The sequence below is a fragment of the Hydractinia symbiolongicarpus genome, chromosome 4 (genome assembly GCF_029227915.1).
Source record: "Hydractinia symbiolongicarpus strain clone_291-10 chromosome 4, HSymV2.1, whole genome shotgun sequence".
Taxonomy (NCBI): domain Eukaryota; kingdom Metazoa; phylum Cnidaria; class Hydrozoa; order Anthoathecata; family Hydractiniidae; genus Hydractinia; species Hydractinia symbiolongicarpus.
In genome coordinates, this window is record NC_079878.1 from 12,799,885 (window position 1) to 12,815,788 (window position 15,904).

The following is a 15,904-nucleotide window of genomic DNA, read 5'->3' on the forward strand; positions in this document are numbered from 1 at the left end:
TACTTTTAAGAAAAAAAGAAAAATTTTTCAATGAGTGGGTCAAAAGTGGGTCAAAATTTTACACTCCTATGCGCTTCTTAAGCTATATGCGAACTGTTGCTGACGTCAGCAGAATCCTTTTTCCCAATATTTCGCTAATTATGGCATGACTGAAATGCGACTAAGACATTGTGAACGCTACATAGCACACTAAACACTGCTTAAATATAAGCAAAGGTTCCAATTTTTTTTAAATTGATTCTTCCACGGTTTTAACAACTATTTGAATTTCAGAAATTCAAGAATGGGTCACAACAAGACAGAACAGGACATACAACAAAACAGCTCTAAAGTTGTTGGTTTTTCTTAAAAAAAGTAATTATTATATCTTTTAAAGGTATGATGAAAAGCTAGTGCTTGCAGAAAAAGCTGGCGTGAAGAAAAGCATTAGTTCAGGAATATCAATGGGTATGTTTCAAATTGTCATTGGTTCGTGTGAAGCATTATCATTTTGGTAAGTTAAAATGTTAACATACTACGTATTCTGTAATAGCTACTGAAAAGAAGAATGTGCTTGAAAATTCACTTAATTTAAATGTTAGGTACGGATCAACACTAGTTGCGGATAAGTCTGGTAGTTTCGCTGGAGGAGACCTACTAACAGTATGATCTTTATTTATTTATTTGTATTTGTATGTTTGTATTTATTTGTATTGATTTCTCTAATTTTGTTGCTGCTGATAATAGTGAGTAGTGATTACTGTACTTCAACACCTAGGTTTTCTTTTGCATGCTCATTGGAGCCATTCAAATTGGACAAGCTAGCCCAAGTTTAGAAGCATTAGCAACAGCACGTGGGGCAGCATATTGCGTATATGAGACTATTAACAGGGTGAGTTTTACTTGAAACAGTAGCAAACATCTAGTAATGTATTGGGTACCAAAGATTTACAATTTACTAGACTTTTAGAGCATCAAATATGATGGTTGAACTATAAAATCATTTTTTTTCAATCACATCTTCCTTTTACAGCTGACCATGGGTTTATGAGATTGATTGATAAGTAAATTTAGTTCACAATTAACAACACTTGTAATGAAACTCCTAAAATAGGATTTCAAACACTTTAAAATAAATGTTCTTCAGTGCAACCCTGGCCTCTTCGAAAACAGATTAAATGCAGCTTTTATTGTAAATATTCTTAGAATTTGTGCTTCTTAGCCCAATAACGCATTCTTATCAGGGTTTTTTTTTAAAAAAATGTGTGTATGTGTTAACAAAACGCAAACATTCAAACATCTTTTCGAAAACTCTGAAGCACTTAATCAAGAGGGTGGAGGGGTGTTTATTATTATAAAATTTATTTTTATAATAAAGAAAGGAAAGTCCTATTAAAGAAATTTCTTAATTGAGACACATTTCTGTACCTACTCTAAATTTTATACAAAATGGGATCTCGTCTTCAGACTATAAATATTTTGATTGACACAAGCTAGTGACATTACGACATGGCCACTTCTGGAAATGGCATGATCCTGGAAAATAATTTTCTGAATCAATTTTTTTTTAGGTTTAATTTTTTTTTAGTCTTCGAGTTATAAAAAACATTTATTTGTCTTTTTTCTTTGAGGTTTTTTGTTTTTGCGGCATGAAATTACCCTATATAAAGTCAGAAAACACCCAAAATACTCCTGAAAAAAGCCCTGGAATTTTTTTGGTGCATAAATAACCACTCTGTTATATTCTTTTTTCAAAAAATTATATTTTACTTCCAGCAATCACCAATTGACCCTTTGTCTGAAGAGGGATCAAAACCGGACATTGATCAAGCTGATGAAATAGCTTTCAAAGATGTCAAGTTTTTTTATCCGTCAAGAGAAAACGTGACAGTATTAGATGATTTTAATCTTACTATAAAGAAAGGGACAACAGTAGCGTTGGTTGGTGAATCTGGTTGTGGGAAAAGCACTGTTATAAAACTTCTTCAAAGGTTTTATGATATTACCTCTGGTTCAGTAGGTTTTTTTTTTTTTTAATTTTAAAGCAATTATAATTCATGTTTCTTACTGAAAAAGATTTGTTTCTAGTTTTGTTCATATAAAAAAATTTACCTTAATCAGTTGATGTGAGCTTGGGGGAAAGGTGTGGCAACATGATGCATTATCTCAGATTCAATAAGAAAATTTATCTCCAAGAGCTTTGATTTTAATATGATTTTACGCAGAGGGTATTTGCATATCTGCATAGAGGGTATCTTTATCTGCAGGTATTTGGTTCTTATAGATAACAATTGGAGAAGATAATCTTAAAGATATTAGTGTGAAATGGTTAAGAGAAAATATTGGTATCGTTAGCCAGGAGCCAGTTTTATTTGATGCATCAATAGCTGAAAACATTCGTATGGGAAGAAGTGATGCTACGAAAGCTGAGATAGAAATAGCTGCGATGAACGCAAACGCTCATGATTTTATCACAGATTTACCTAAGGTTGGGCATTGACGCAATATAACTTATGTGGAACCTATAACTTATATAACTTATGGGGGGGGGGGTTCTTGCCTAAAAAGAAAAACACGAACAGTAAAACGTTATTTATCTGCACAATTATTGATGACTTTAGGAGCAGCCTGTTTTAAAGCTTAATATATTTATGTGCACTATAAACTATCCTATGCATAAAATTTACAGAACTTAGTTTCCGCTTATAAAACTTCTGCTTAGTAATTGAGAATTATGTGTTATTATCTCTTTTGTATTATATGCCCTAAAATATTTTGAATATCTAAAAAAAATTAAATATATCAAAGTATATGGGCGAAACAATTATGTTATTTCATTTTATTTTTAGGGATATGACACCAATGTTGGTGAGGGTGGTGCACAACTCAGTGGTGGTCAGAAACAGAGAATAGCGATTGCAAGAGCTTTGATAAGAGACCCAAAAATACTACTACTTGATGAAGCAACATCTGCTCTAGATACTGAGAGTGAATCTATTGTTCAAATGGCTTTGGATAATGTAAGGACAGTAACAAGATTATGTATTTCTAAACATTTCTAAGGACAAGTTTTTCATAAACCGTATTTCTTTTCTAACTTCTCTATAGACATAACCTTTTTGCCACCATGCAAGGCGATTAAATTGTTGTATTTGCATTAGAATCTGAGCATTTTTAGAACTTTTCTTAGATTCGTAACCCTTCCTGTTTCGTTTTTGGCTGTTAAAACTCTTTAATTATTCTTGTAATGTTTTCATTATTGTATTAACTTGCCAGACATATTTAAATATATAGATAGGGGACACCACATGTTTACTCCTTTTGGGCTTTATGCCTTTTGTAGACGTGGATGTTGCATATGTATAGAAGTTGTCTTCTTTTAGGCTAGTATGGGTCGCACAACAATTATCATTGCACATCGATTGTCAACAGTACGCAATGCTGACTGTATTGTGGCTGTTAAAAATGGAAAAGTCGTCGAGACTGGCACTCATGAGCAGTTAATGGAATCGAAAGGTGTTTACTATCAGTTAGTCATGCTGCAAGCCATTGCTGAGAAAGAAGTGGAAGAACTTTCTGATGGAACATCAATGTTATCTACAGCTGAAAAAGGTTGGTGTTGATTTTGCAATGTTAAGTGGTAATTGCATGGCGGGGAGTGTAATTTGAGATTAATTGATGAGCAGGGGTGGGGAGGGGAGGGGGTGGGGGTTGTGGGTTTAAAGTTATACTCTTGACATAAAACTTGGCACAATTGCTGTATGAGTTAAAAGGATTAATTTAGCCTAGATTATTTTCTTCCTGACGTCAGCATGTTTTTGTGGTTATTTATAAAAATATGAAAATTGGGAAAAAGACATTACCTATCAAAATACTTTCCATTCTATTTTAATTTTCTCTTAGTTTATAAAATATTTTTTGATTTGTGCACATAAAAATGGGTAAGTGCTCGAAAAATCCAGAAGTCAGATGTATTTCATATATTGTATTATAATCGTGAAAATCAGAGAAAATAAATTCGACACAACATAGCCAAATGTTTTCACGATGACATCGTTGCATCAGAATATCTAATAAGTCGTGAGGTTACCAACACGTGTCGATGACCTTACGAGGCAAAATGTCTGAAAATAATGCTGGACACAAAATAGTCACAAAGTTTTTTAAGTAATTCAGATGAGGTTAAAATTTGAATGCTTCACTGTCACTTTATACCAAACAGGGTTAAATATTTGCTCATGTGCGGAATGTAAGAACAAATTTGTGGTTTCGAACATATGTCTAGATCTCTTCAAAAAGAAACACTAGACTGGACGAAAACACATTAATATTTTTTCATACTTTACTTAATTTGTTTTATAGAGGCTTTGCTAGAAGCACGAATCATGCGTTCATTATCTGCAATTTCAAATGAAAACCCAGAGCTTATTAAAGACGAACTTTTAGTCCCAGAATTAAAAAGGGCGTTATCAATAAGGAAGAGCAAAGTCCCGAAGGAAAAAAAGGTAAGTTATGTCTGTAAAAACATTTTGGATATGAAGATATAATAAACGGTCTAATTTTAGATGTTTACGATTTTTAAACCGATGCATCTATATTCAGCGTGTTTTTGTTGTTTTCATTTATCGCTTAGGCAGATACGGAACTGTGTTGTATACAGAGAAAATTATGATCCCCAAGTTAGATTTTTTTAGCTGTTTTTTTTTCACTATTTTTCACCAGTGGAGAAGTGACCTTTTATTAGTGTGAGTAAAATTCACACGAGAGTCAATCTCACTTTTCTGACATGAGAGCATATTTTTTACCGTTTTAGAAAAAGTCTAAGAAAAAGATTATTGAGGAGGAGCCAGTAGATCCAGCACCTATGTCACGTATACTAATGTACAATAAACCAGAGTGGCCGTTTATGATATTTGGGTTGCTATTCTCTATTCTAAACGGCATGGTGCCAATTGTTTTCTCCATCATCATTGCGCAAATTTTAGCGGTAAGTACTTTATTTTTGACATGTGGTTGGTGTACTATTTATATGCGGTTTTTCGATCTCGTCAGGCACAATCGTTTCTGTTATAAATGTGCAATCATGGAAGGCAAATAACGAACCATATTTAATTGTGAGATCTTATCATCGCTGATTTTTAAGACTAAAACGGAAGGAGAATCTCATCTATTAAAAGGTCTACTAATGCAACATTTGAAAAATAAAAAAGGGGTTCTTCCTGCATGATATTTCTATTATGTTAAAGTGATAAAAATTATGCAACATATTTTATGTTTTTAGACATTTGCGTTACCGGTGGACGAACTAGAAGATGAAGCGCGGTTCTGGTCTTTGATATTTATTGCGATGGGTAGTGTGAACTGTGTCAGTCAATTCATGGCGGTATGAAGTTTTAAATATTAGGAACTGTTCTCTACCAATATCATCTCTTGGTCACCAATATATCTGTACCAATACCATCTCTTCTCTATCATCACAATATCTTTGCCAATACCATCTTTTATCTACCAATATCATCTCTTGTCCATCAATACCATCTCTTCTATATCAATACAATATCTTTGCCAATACCATCTTTTATCTACCAATATCATCTCTTGTCCATCAATACTATCTCTTCTATATCAATACAATATCTTTGCCAATACCATCTCCAATCTACCAATATCATCTCTTGTCCATCAAAGTCATCTCCGCATACTGTATACCAACACTGCTTATCACGTCTCTTTTTTACCAATGCTGTCTCTTTACCAATACATCTTCCTACCAATATCATTTCCTATTCGCCAACACCGATCACCTCTCCAATACTATACAAATCTCTTTAACAATACCATCTTCTTACGAGTGCCATATCTTCAACGATGCTATCTCCCTTTCACATTTCCATATATCTTATCTACCAGTACCATCTATCCAATTACTACCAGTACTCTCGCTTGTTTACAAATATTATCTCTTCCCTACCACCATCTCCCATCTTCTCTTTATATCGTCTACTATTTCCTTAATGCCAATACCTTCAGGAAACAAATTATTTGCGACAAACATTTTTTGCGAAACTTTTTATGTGGAATTATTTTAGTGGATTTGGCCAAGGTTTCGCAAATCTTATTAAAAATCAGTCATCCACCGAAATTTCTTGGATCCCCAAAATCTTATACCTAAAAAAAAATCAGTTTTTTTGTAGGACCTATGTTATTACGCTTTTGGTTGGTCCGTTGAAAGTATTTTAATTTCTGAAACCTTTGATAGGCAAATTATTAATTTATAGTTTCTGCTAAAATTATGGCTATTGAAATAACTGAATCTACAGCATAAGCCAAAATATAGTCATCTGCAAAAAATATACTGTGCACAAAGAAGTATATTTAGTACCACTCACCCGCAAAAAATTCTCCATGAATAATTTGTTCTCTTTAAGCACTATCTTATGTTATCCCCTTTTTAGCAATGTCATCCTCTGATGGCGATTACTAATTGCTACAAGAAAGGGAAATGTAGAATTGTAACATAGCTTTTCAATTTTTTAGGTTTACTTTTTTCTTTTCCCTATATCGAGCTGCTAGGAAAAAATACTTTTTAAATTATTTTAGAATTTTTTATTCGGAAAAGCTGGCGAAGCATTGACACATCGATTGCGTTATATGGCATTTGAAACGATTCTAAAACAGGTGAAGTAATACGGTTGTACTACTATTGGAGTTTTTATAAGAGGTTATATAAGCCTAATAATGGCAAATTAAACAGTGCAGAGTCGTTCATAGTTTTAATATTGAATAAAAGTAGTACAAGTTTGGTGTATACAAAGTAATAACCTTTTCCCTTATATCTATGTTCAGGAAATTGCATATTTTGACGACCCTTATCATGGTACCGGACAATTAACCTCTCGATTAGCAACAGATGCGACTAAAGTGAAAGGAGTATGTTGCTTTTTAACTTTCATCAATCAATTAATTGGTTTTGCTACAAAACGTCATTATCCTGTCTTGTCACCACCTTTTTTAGTGTCCCTATGCTTTCCTCAAATCTCCTGAAAATCAGTAATCCCTCTCCGTTTTCCCCCCAAAAAATAGCTACAAATATTTCTCTTCTGGTTCTTTCGAAAAAAAAAATTATGATACACACCTGTGGTGCACAATTCATGTTTAAAAATTATACCCATAAATAGATCTTTAATTTGTTCATTGTGTTTTTACTCTGCTCTAAAAAAACGAATAAAATTCTCCTCGTTTTTCATCATTTTTTTCAAAATATTCTATAAAACTATAAAAACTCAAAGTGACTCGAATTAATAGGAACCCAATTTTTGTCTTGCACGCAAAAGGAATAGTCTTTAGTTTCAGCGCATTGTTCATCGTTCAAAATATCGGCGGGAAAAAATAGGCATGATTTCAAAGTATCGGCTGTTTAAAAAAAAAATTTAAAGTATAAGAGGGAATTCAAGTTGAAATTGGTGTTTTTCAAAGAAGAATTAAATCAAAAATGATTATTTCACAAAATAAGGCTTTTCGTCTGTGTATTTTCCGCTGTTTATATATTTTATACTCACCGTTTTTCTATCAACGAGAGTCCTGCGAAGGAAGTCCTAGTGCATTGAAAGGTCCCATTTAAGCTACAAATGTGCAAGCAAAGCAATCGCTCAGCTTGACAACCGCATAAGATATTAATCCTATTATCATGCTGAATGCCAAGGAGAAAGAATAAAGTCCCTGGCATTATTCGGCCGGGATTTGAACCCAAGATCTCCCGCACTGGAAGCGAACCACTAGGCTACCAGTCGGTTTTAATGTACGCTTATTCTAATTTTTTTTTCTTAGGCAACAAGTGCACGTCTGAACATCTTGATGCAAGTAACTGCTACTGGTATCGGTGCAATAGCCATCGGATTTTATTATAGTTGGGAGTTGACATTACTTGTTATGTGTTTTATGCCGTTTCTTGTGTTCGGTGGCGTGGCTAGAGCAAGCAGGTTTAAAAGTTTCGCTGCCAAAGAAGGAAAACGGTTTTTAGAAGCAAGCGCTGTACGTTGTTGTTGTTGTTTACTATTTGTCTTAGGGGAATTATTTTATTGCGAGAAACTTCGAAAAATAATCCTAAACTTCGCGAAAAAAAGGACTTTGATGAATGTTTTTCTAAATTATACAGTTTTTTATGGAATATTTCGTCACAAATTTAACCCTCACTTAGTACTGGTACAATTTTTGTTTAGCATAATGTTACCTTTAAGGGGAGAAATTTTTTCCGGGAGAATGTGGAATGCGGAATTAAAATTTGCGAATGGAATTTGTTACTTAAGAATGCGGAATACGGAATAAAAACTTGCGAATGCGCATATTTTTTCAATGAAATTGGCGAAATTAAAGATTGCGAAAGAGTAACCTCGAAGAATTTTTTGCTTATATCCTACACCAAGTGGATCTTAAGCTAAATTTACAGGAACTGCAAAAGCTAGAAATAGGTAAAACGAGAAGTACAATTCGCGGATACGAGGCAAATCCACAAATATTAATTCTGAATTTTATTCCTCCGCATTCATTTCTTCCCTTCCCAGGAGAGCTGCCATTTTATTAAAAAAAATGTACTACTAGTAAAATGACATCATAAGCGCATGCGCCCTATAACGTATTTCAAACGCCATGCTTTAGATATCAAACCAAGCAATTATGAACATTCGAACTGTCGCTTCCTTGGGAAAAGAACAATTCTTTTTGGATAGATTTAGTCAGCTGGTCACAATACCTTACAAGTAAGTGGAATACTGGTTCAAAAAAGTGAAAACTGATCATGATAAAAATGCAAAAAGAGACAGTAGGGGAAAGGATGTGGACATCCTTGCCATTTTAATACTTTTGATTAAAAATTCAGTGAAATCAGAATCCACACTCTCGACTAAGCTACCAAAATCACTCGATTGTTTTGATTTAGGCCATTGTCTGGAGTCTCCTCTACAATGTTACAATTTTTAATTTAGGGAATCGAAGAAACAATCTCACGTCTACGGCCTTACATTTGGCTCAGCTCGCGGAATATCTCTTTTCGCAAACGCAGCTGCGTTTCGTCTAGGTGGTTATTTGGTTCAAGAAGAGGAAATAAAGTTCCATAATGTCTTTAAGTAAGTAATGTTATACTCATTCTCTTCAAACCAATAGGAAAATGTTATTGAATGTTGCTTATTGGTTTGAGCATGAGAAGTAACATACAATAGAGCAGCTTTCAAATTGTTTGAAACGAAGATATGATGCGCACTAGAATCTATTTGTGTAACATTTTCCTTGGAGTTTCTTTAAGACATCTCAAAGTGGATACTGATGTTGTAGTTATGTTGTTCAGCTTAAAAAACTGTTTATGTTGTTTTACAGATAAATTGTCGAACATTAAAAATGGTTAATGCAAGACCTCTGAAATTCTGGCTAGTACATGTTTCAGTTGATTATAATCTTTTTTACGAGTGACGAAATAGTTTTGATTTGTTTTTTTTGTGTAACATCACCATAAATTTTAGGATTGTTATTGCCGCAACTTTTGGCTCGATGATCGCTGGGCAGGTGCTCTCGTTTACACCCGATTATTTGTCAGCAAAAGTAGCAGCAGCTAGACTCTTCAAATTGTTTGATAGAAAGTCTCAAATTGACGTGAATGAAGCCACTGGTAAAGAGGTATGTCGCTTTAAAGGACGTTGGTCAATACTTGCAAAACTCTTAAAAATGTTTTTTCCAAAACACATTATTCAAACGAGCATAACAAGAGCCTTTTTTATGTCATCTTGTTGAAACCTGAAACTGCTCGATGGCTCGAAAATTAAGTTATGTATTCTGAGTTAGTAGTACCATATACAAAAACAGAGCATAAAGTTTTTTTTCACGAGGGTTCAGGGAGTGAAAATGACTCAGTTCTAAATGCTGAATGAGGTTAATATAAACAAACCAGTCGGTGGCCCGTGGATAAATCCACGGGGTCGCTCGTCCTTAATTCACCGCATTTGGTGTGTTTCGCTACTTGCGGTACTATTTTGACGCAGAAACAGACAGACAACGGCTATTATTAAAGAGAAGTTTCTAGCATCATGAACTTTTTAACTCCATACCTGATTTCCCTCCCGGGACATATGGCTTAACATGATTTTAAAAGATTAATTGTTTATTTCACAGAAAAAGATTCAGGGTGATGTGTCATTCAACGGTGTGAAGTTCAACTATCCAACACGTCCTGATGTCCCAGTATTGCAAGGCTTGACTTTAAACATATCAGCTGGTCAGAAAGTTGCATTAGTTGGAGCATCCGGTTGTGGAAAGTCGACGTCAGTTGGGTTGCTAGAAAGGTTCTATGACCCTGCTGAAGGGGTGATTGTAAGTAGAAATTCTTGGACGTTAAGATATTCTCATAAAGAGCATCGCATTAATCAATATTTCAGCGAGTTATGAAAGCTGTGTTAATTTTCGTTACTTAAAAATCGTAGCAGGAGATCGTGGAGGTAGAAATAAAGATCTATTTCTACCTCCATGACCTTATTAACCCTAAGTTTAGTCAGAAAAAGTGTTGTCAGTCCTAATTTTTTGTCACTTTTTCGACACCTAGAGCTGTTAAGGCATCTTTCTGCTTACAAGCTTAACATATTACGCAAACGAATATTTCTTGTGTTTTCGTATTGTTCAAACACGATACATGAATAAAAATAAATAATAAAAACCAAGAAAACACAAATTGTTATTCAAGAAATTATAAGTTTTTTTAAATACAAGTCAAAATTTAGTAACTTTTTGCGGGCTGAATAACAAATATATGTCAAGAAATTTTACCCATTGTTTTTTATATTACTGATTTTGAACCCATTTTGTATCTTAATGTAATAAAAAGGTAAAATTCGGCAAAAAATCCTAATCAGTGAAGAAACAAGGACAAAAAATGGTTGGTTAATAAAAAAAATTGGAAAGAAAACCACAAAATATTAATCAATGAGCTTAAAGTTAGTGACTTTTTCAACTTTTTTTAACAATAAAACAGCAAATATGGTTTAATTAGCATTTTGCGAGAAAACGCCTTTTGTAGCACGCGTTCTTATAAGCAACGTAGCCAAAGGTTCTAGTATCAAAGCTTTTGGTTAAGAAGTATATTACAAATGTGTCATTCGGTTCTTAAAAGAACAATTCGGCTCCTTTTGGGAATTAAGTTATATACATTGCTGCCTTTTACGGAAAAGCGTAAGCCTCGTTAACGTACTGATGTTTTATTTTGGTATTTCTTTAACGCTCCATGTAAACAGACCCTTATTAATAATATTACCCTGTTTACACTGCTCTTCAGCAACTAGATGGTATCAGTATCAAAGATTTAAATCTCCAGCACCTTCGTTCACAAATCAGTATCGTCTCACAAGAACCTGTCCTATTTGCTCGAAGTATTCGCGATAACATTGTCTATGGATTACGAAGAGAGAAGACAGAGGTTGCTCAAAAAGAAGTCGAAGAAGCAGCCAGGGGAGCTAATATTCATAACTTCATTACTAACTTACCATTGGTAAATACGTTTTGTTTGTGTCGTTTTTTATTGTTTGTTTGTTTGTTTTGGTGGGTGGGGGTATATTTTTTATGTAAAAAGATTCATGTTAAGGGTTGTAAAATAATGAAAAACGGGTAAAACGGGAGTTTGAATAAGCACTAGCTTAAACCTAGCATTGGTGTTACTATAATATTTAACAAGAGTAAAGCTTCCCATTTAAGACCAGCAACGAGAGATGAAAAATATGTGTTATGTTCTTTTAATTTTCTTATTCTTAGGGATACGACACGATGGTGGGTGAAAAGGGAACGTTGATATCTGGTGGTCAGAAACAAAGAATTGCAATCGCTCGTGCGTTGATTCGAAATCCTAGAATTTTGTTGTTAGATGAAGCCACGTCTGCGTTGGATTCAGAAAGTGAAAAAGTGAGTTATTTTTATGTTACGTGTCTGACCATTTCGTAAGATCCTCGCCCTTTCTTTATTTCACTTTTTTTTATATCCCAACCCTAACCTGATATAAGGCTTCTTTTTTACCCCTGAAAACATTTCTTTGGTCCCACCTTTATGAGCGCCAATTAAAGTAACAATTAAAATGATCTTTAACTCGTGCTTCGCTTATTAATTTTATGCCTGTGATATGCAGCGGAACAATGCAGCGAATTTAGAACTTCATCATATTGGAATATTTGACAAGAATATTTTGTTTTTAGATTGTACAAGATGCTTTGGACAAAGCTATGGAGAATCGAACCGCCATTATTATTGCTCATCGACTGTCTACAGTACAAAATGCAGACCAGATTGCCGTTATTCAAGGTGGCCAAGTGATTGAAATGGGAACACATCAAGAATTATTAGCAAAACGCGGTGCTTACTACGTACTAAATACTGCTCAAAGTTGATGATGTGAAGTCCACTTTAGTTTTCACCTGTGTTGATTGTTACTAAAGATGTCGTCAAAAAATATTTCGTATACTGTATTGAGCATAAACAAGGATGATAATAGTACAACTACATAGAATACCGACTCATTGGTTATATATCAAGCATTATATTTGACATATTGTGAAATTTTCCATGCGTCTTTTATGTATACGTGTGGTATAATTGCATCAACCTTTCCAGTTCCGAAATTGTAACGAATGGTTTGGAGAGTTGTCATGTTGCTCTCCATCCAAATGTTATTATTACCTTGATTGGCTAACATCTGTTCTCACCCACTTTATCAATTTTAGTGTTCATTGAAGTTGGATATATTTTTTTTCTTTAACGTTCTGAAAATACTGATAACATGACGGAACATGGACTATAAATTATTGAAAAGGGGAAATGTGATGTTCTCAGCTACTGTCTTGCCATGTATTTTTCCCTTACTTACAAAAAATACAACAGTGGGCTATTTTTAGGTTTTGTAATTGAATTTGGAAATATTTTACTTGGAATGTAATACAATATGAATTTTATATAATCATTCTTTTTGCACTGACTTTTAATGCTTAAAAATGAAAAGATAAAAACCATGTTTTGAGACGAGGATTATAGGTAAAGAAGTATTCCTGGTTGCGAAAAAACTGTCGCTTTCATTCGTGCGAATTTAGAAATAATTTGACGCATAAGGGGTGGAGAAGGGGAGGGGTGCTATATTTGTTACGTAATAGTTTTTTTGTTACCTTTTTTGTTACGCTATTTTTCTAATTGTTACGCTGTTTTCTAAAGTTACCATAAAAATCATTTTTCTTCCTAGTCAAGAGATGGCCTCCGGTCTTTTCTTCATTTTTGTACGAAATCGTTCTTAACGTTAAAATTTCCAAAGTTGTATGATTTTATGCAGCTAAAGTTTTATATTGGCTTCTCAGGATTTATAAGCTGAAATACGAATCCGCCAAACATTCTTTTAATTGGTAAGCAGGGATTAAATCAGAGACGGATATTTTGAATTAAATTCTTCGAGTTATTTGTCAAAGGAACTTCATCGTTGTGCTTTATACATTTAAAGCGCTCTCCACTGCTCTTTATAAAAACACAGGGGATAACAAATAAAAAGGAGATACTAATTATACGTCTTATTTCTTATTTTAGACTTTTAAAAAAATATTTTTTGTTTCTTTATATAAAAATTATTGGTGGGATGTTTTCGCATTTTTGATAAAAACACTGTAAACATTTCATGCATTCGGCTATGTTTTATTCGTCGTAGGACATGCGACAACTGCAGGACAACTCAATAGCCAGATTTTGAGTTTCGCATCTTAAAGATCGTAAGGGTTTTTTTTTAGGAAAAGGAAACATTTTTCCTTGATGCAGGCACAGTAGATGCAGACGCAATCTGTTACGATCACCGATCATCCTTATTCTGACATTGACAAAATAATGCTATTTGGCACGCAACGCTATCATAAACATTACATCAATTGTTCCGATTTTTAGTGTTTCTAACACAAATCCAATACAGTGCACTAGTCTTATTGGACCCAACTAATTCATCACATTTAGGGATACCGAGACACGTGTCGAAGAAACTATCGTATTGGGCTGCATGATGTTGCTGCGCCAAGTTAAAGATTCGTCAGTTAACATCTGATTATTTATAATTTAATGTTCTTTGACTGAAGAAAACATAAACTTCCTCTTTTTCTTCGAAGGTTGTCCATTATTCATTCTCTCTTGTTATCGTAAATTCTTCATCTAATGAATCTTTCTCTTTATTTTTACCGCGTTTACGTCACCTTCCTTTCCACGGATAAGAGACAGTGAAGTCGATGTATCTGTTGGAAGAAAAGGGAATATCATAGGTTGCATCATCGACAAGAGATGCTTGCTTTTCTAAAACATTAGTCTCTGTCTCAATTTTGGTGTGACGAATATGTGAGAGAAAACTTCTACTCTCAGTTGTTCTCTCGACTCTACCTGTAACCCGAGACTTCTTGCTTTTTGGCACAGGCAAGTTATCCAGACAAAGAATTCCGACTTTAACAACTATTTTTGGTGGTTGGCTCTATACCTCCACCAGATTCGACGTCATCGACACTTACTATCTCAGTTTCCCCAAACTACAATTTAGAATATACGACATCTTAATCCAAAGAGTGGAATGGCGAGTTACAATAGGTTGTTAGAAAATCGTGCCAGGTTAAACAATGCTTCTGCATTAATTCTTAGAATATGTGTACACGGTAGTTGAAATCTTTCCAGTCATTCACAATATGATAACTTCTTGTTACTTTGATGAAGCTTTAGGTATTTGTAGTTTTCATCAGTTTTTCTTGACGAAGGGAACGCAGCATATCGCTATATTCTTGACCATGGGGAGCAGTTTACACGCAAGATTCGCGGGTTCCACATCTGCTATCTGTGCAGTCAGGAATGATAGCAAAGAGGCATCCATATTCTTACACACATGTAGCCTAGTTAACTAAGCTTTCTTCGAGGATATCAGATTCGGTTTCTCTTAAACGAAAGCTTAGACACAAACATGTCAGAGTAAATCCGTAAAATGTAAATCCACCTCATAGCAAACCCCGAATTACAATCAACCAATGAGCACAGAGTCGGCGTGGTCACGTCTCACCTTAAATAATTCAAGAATTTATTATATTTGTTCGGGTGAGTGAGGCTATTCGCGCTCAAAACAAAAGATTTCTTGATATTGACCATGCGAGCAAAGAACAATAGAATTAGTGAATCATAAAGCGCAGTCGGTATTCTGACCGCAGAAAAATCATTTGAGACCCAGCGAATTTTTTTCCACCTTTTTTCTCCAATTAATCTGATTTCCTGGTGGTAAGAAGAATTATGCTAGGTCTATTGGCTAACATACAGGTGAACCATCTATTTTGACCTGTTCTTTAGCCACTGTGGTATAACAGAGTCGTATCGTCCTCGCTTGATACAAGGTTATCTTCGATGTAGCTAAATAAAACGAATTAATAAATAATACCTTAATATGAGTGCAATAATAACAAAAGAATAATGGCATAGTAAAGTAATCAAACTTTTTAAATTTGACTGGCAGGAATTTTTTCACGAGTACAGTTAACATTCCACTCAGCGAGGTGGTTTTAAATTGTTTTAATTACTTGTAATACATTTTAGAATACAAATACATTTTAGTAAAATCTACCTCAAAATCAAGCCCTTTAAATGTTTTTGAAATCTTGTGCTCATTTAAGTAGAGTAAAAAGAGATTCACCCATCTTACTACTCCATGTCCACCTTCTTATTGAAACGTCCGTTTGTTTGTTTTTTGTCCAGTGGAAATATTTTTTCTGTGTTATTATGGTGTTGGTGGCTTATCTGGAAAATCGCAATGAATGTCTCTGATGTTGGTGGTATCTAATTTTCTGAGTAGCGGTAAGAATTTGCAACATCACTCTCCTGATCCTTTGACATCTGAGGAAAGTGAATTCTTGTTGAAAAC

The 15,904-nt window shown here is 34.2% G+C and overlaps 1 protein-coding gene across 4 annotated transcripts in view; it reads left to right on the forward strand.

Moving 5' to 3' along the window:
* The window catches only part of LOC130641356 (ATP-dependent translocase ABCB1-like), a 32,634-nt gene extending 19,619 nt beyond the window's left edge, over window positions 1-13,015 (forward strand). For all 4 annotated transcript variants that reach the window (XM_057448126.1, XM_057448127.1, XM_057448125.1 and 1 more), the window contains 20 exons: window positions 377-493; window positions 582-642; window positions 758-871; window positions 1,756-1,995; window positions 2,264-2,467; window positions 2,829-2,999; window positions 3,363-3,591; window positions 4,342-4,484; window positions 4,793-4,966; window positions 5,261-5,362; window positions 6,580-6,657; window positions 6,826-6,909; window positions 7,807-8,010; window positions 8,635-8,735; window positions 8,961-9,101; window positions 9,492-9,645; window positions 10,138-10,335; window positions 11,291-11,503; window positions 11,764-11,910; window positions 12,198-13,015. In XM_057448126.1, the coding sequence (XP_057304109.1) occupies window positions 377-493; window positions 582-642; window positions 758-871; window positions 1,756-1,995; window positions 2,264-2,467; window positions 2,829-2,999; window positions 3,363-3,591; window positions 4,342-4,484; window positions 4,793-4,966; window positions 5,261-5,362; window positions 6,580-6,657; window positions 6,826-6,909; window positions 7,807-8,010; window positions 8,635-8,735; window positions 8,961-9,101; window positions 9,492-9,645; window positions 10,138-10,335; window positions 11,291-11,503; window positions 11,764-11,910; window positions 12,198-12,389 (3,067 nt within the window). In that variant the 3' untranslated portion in view covers window positions 12,390-13,015. The remainder of the gene's footprint in view (window positions 1-376; window positions 494-581; window positions 643-757; window positions 872-1,755; window positions 1,996-2,263; window positions 2,468-2,828; window positions 3,000-3,362; window positions 3,592-4,341; window positions 4,485-4,792; window positions 4,967-5,260; window positions 5,363-6,579; window positions 6,658-6,825; window positions 6,910-7,806; window positions 8,011-8,634; window positions 8,736-8,960; window positions 9,102-9,491; window positions 9,646-10,137; window positions 10,336-11,290; window positions 11,504-11,763; window positions 11,911-12,197) is intronic.
* Window positions 13,016-15,904: the final 2,889 nt, after the last annotated feature.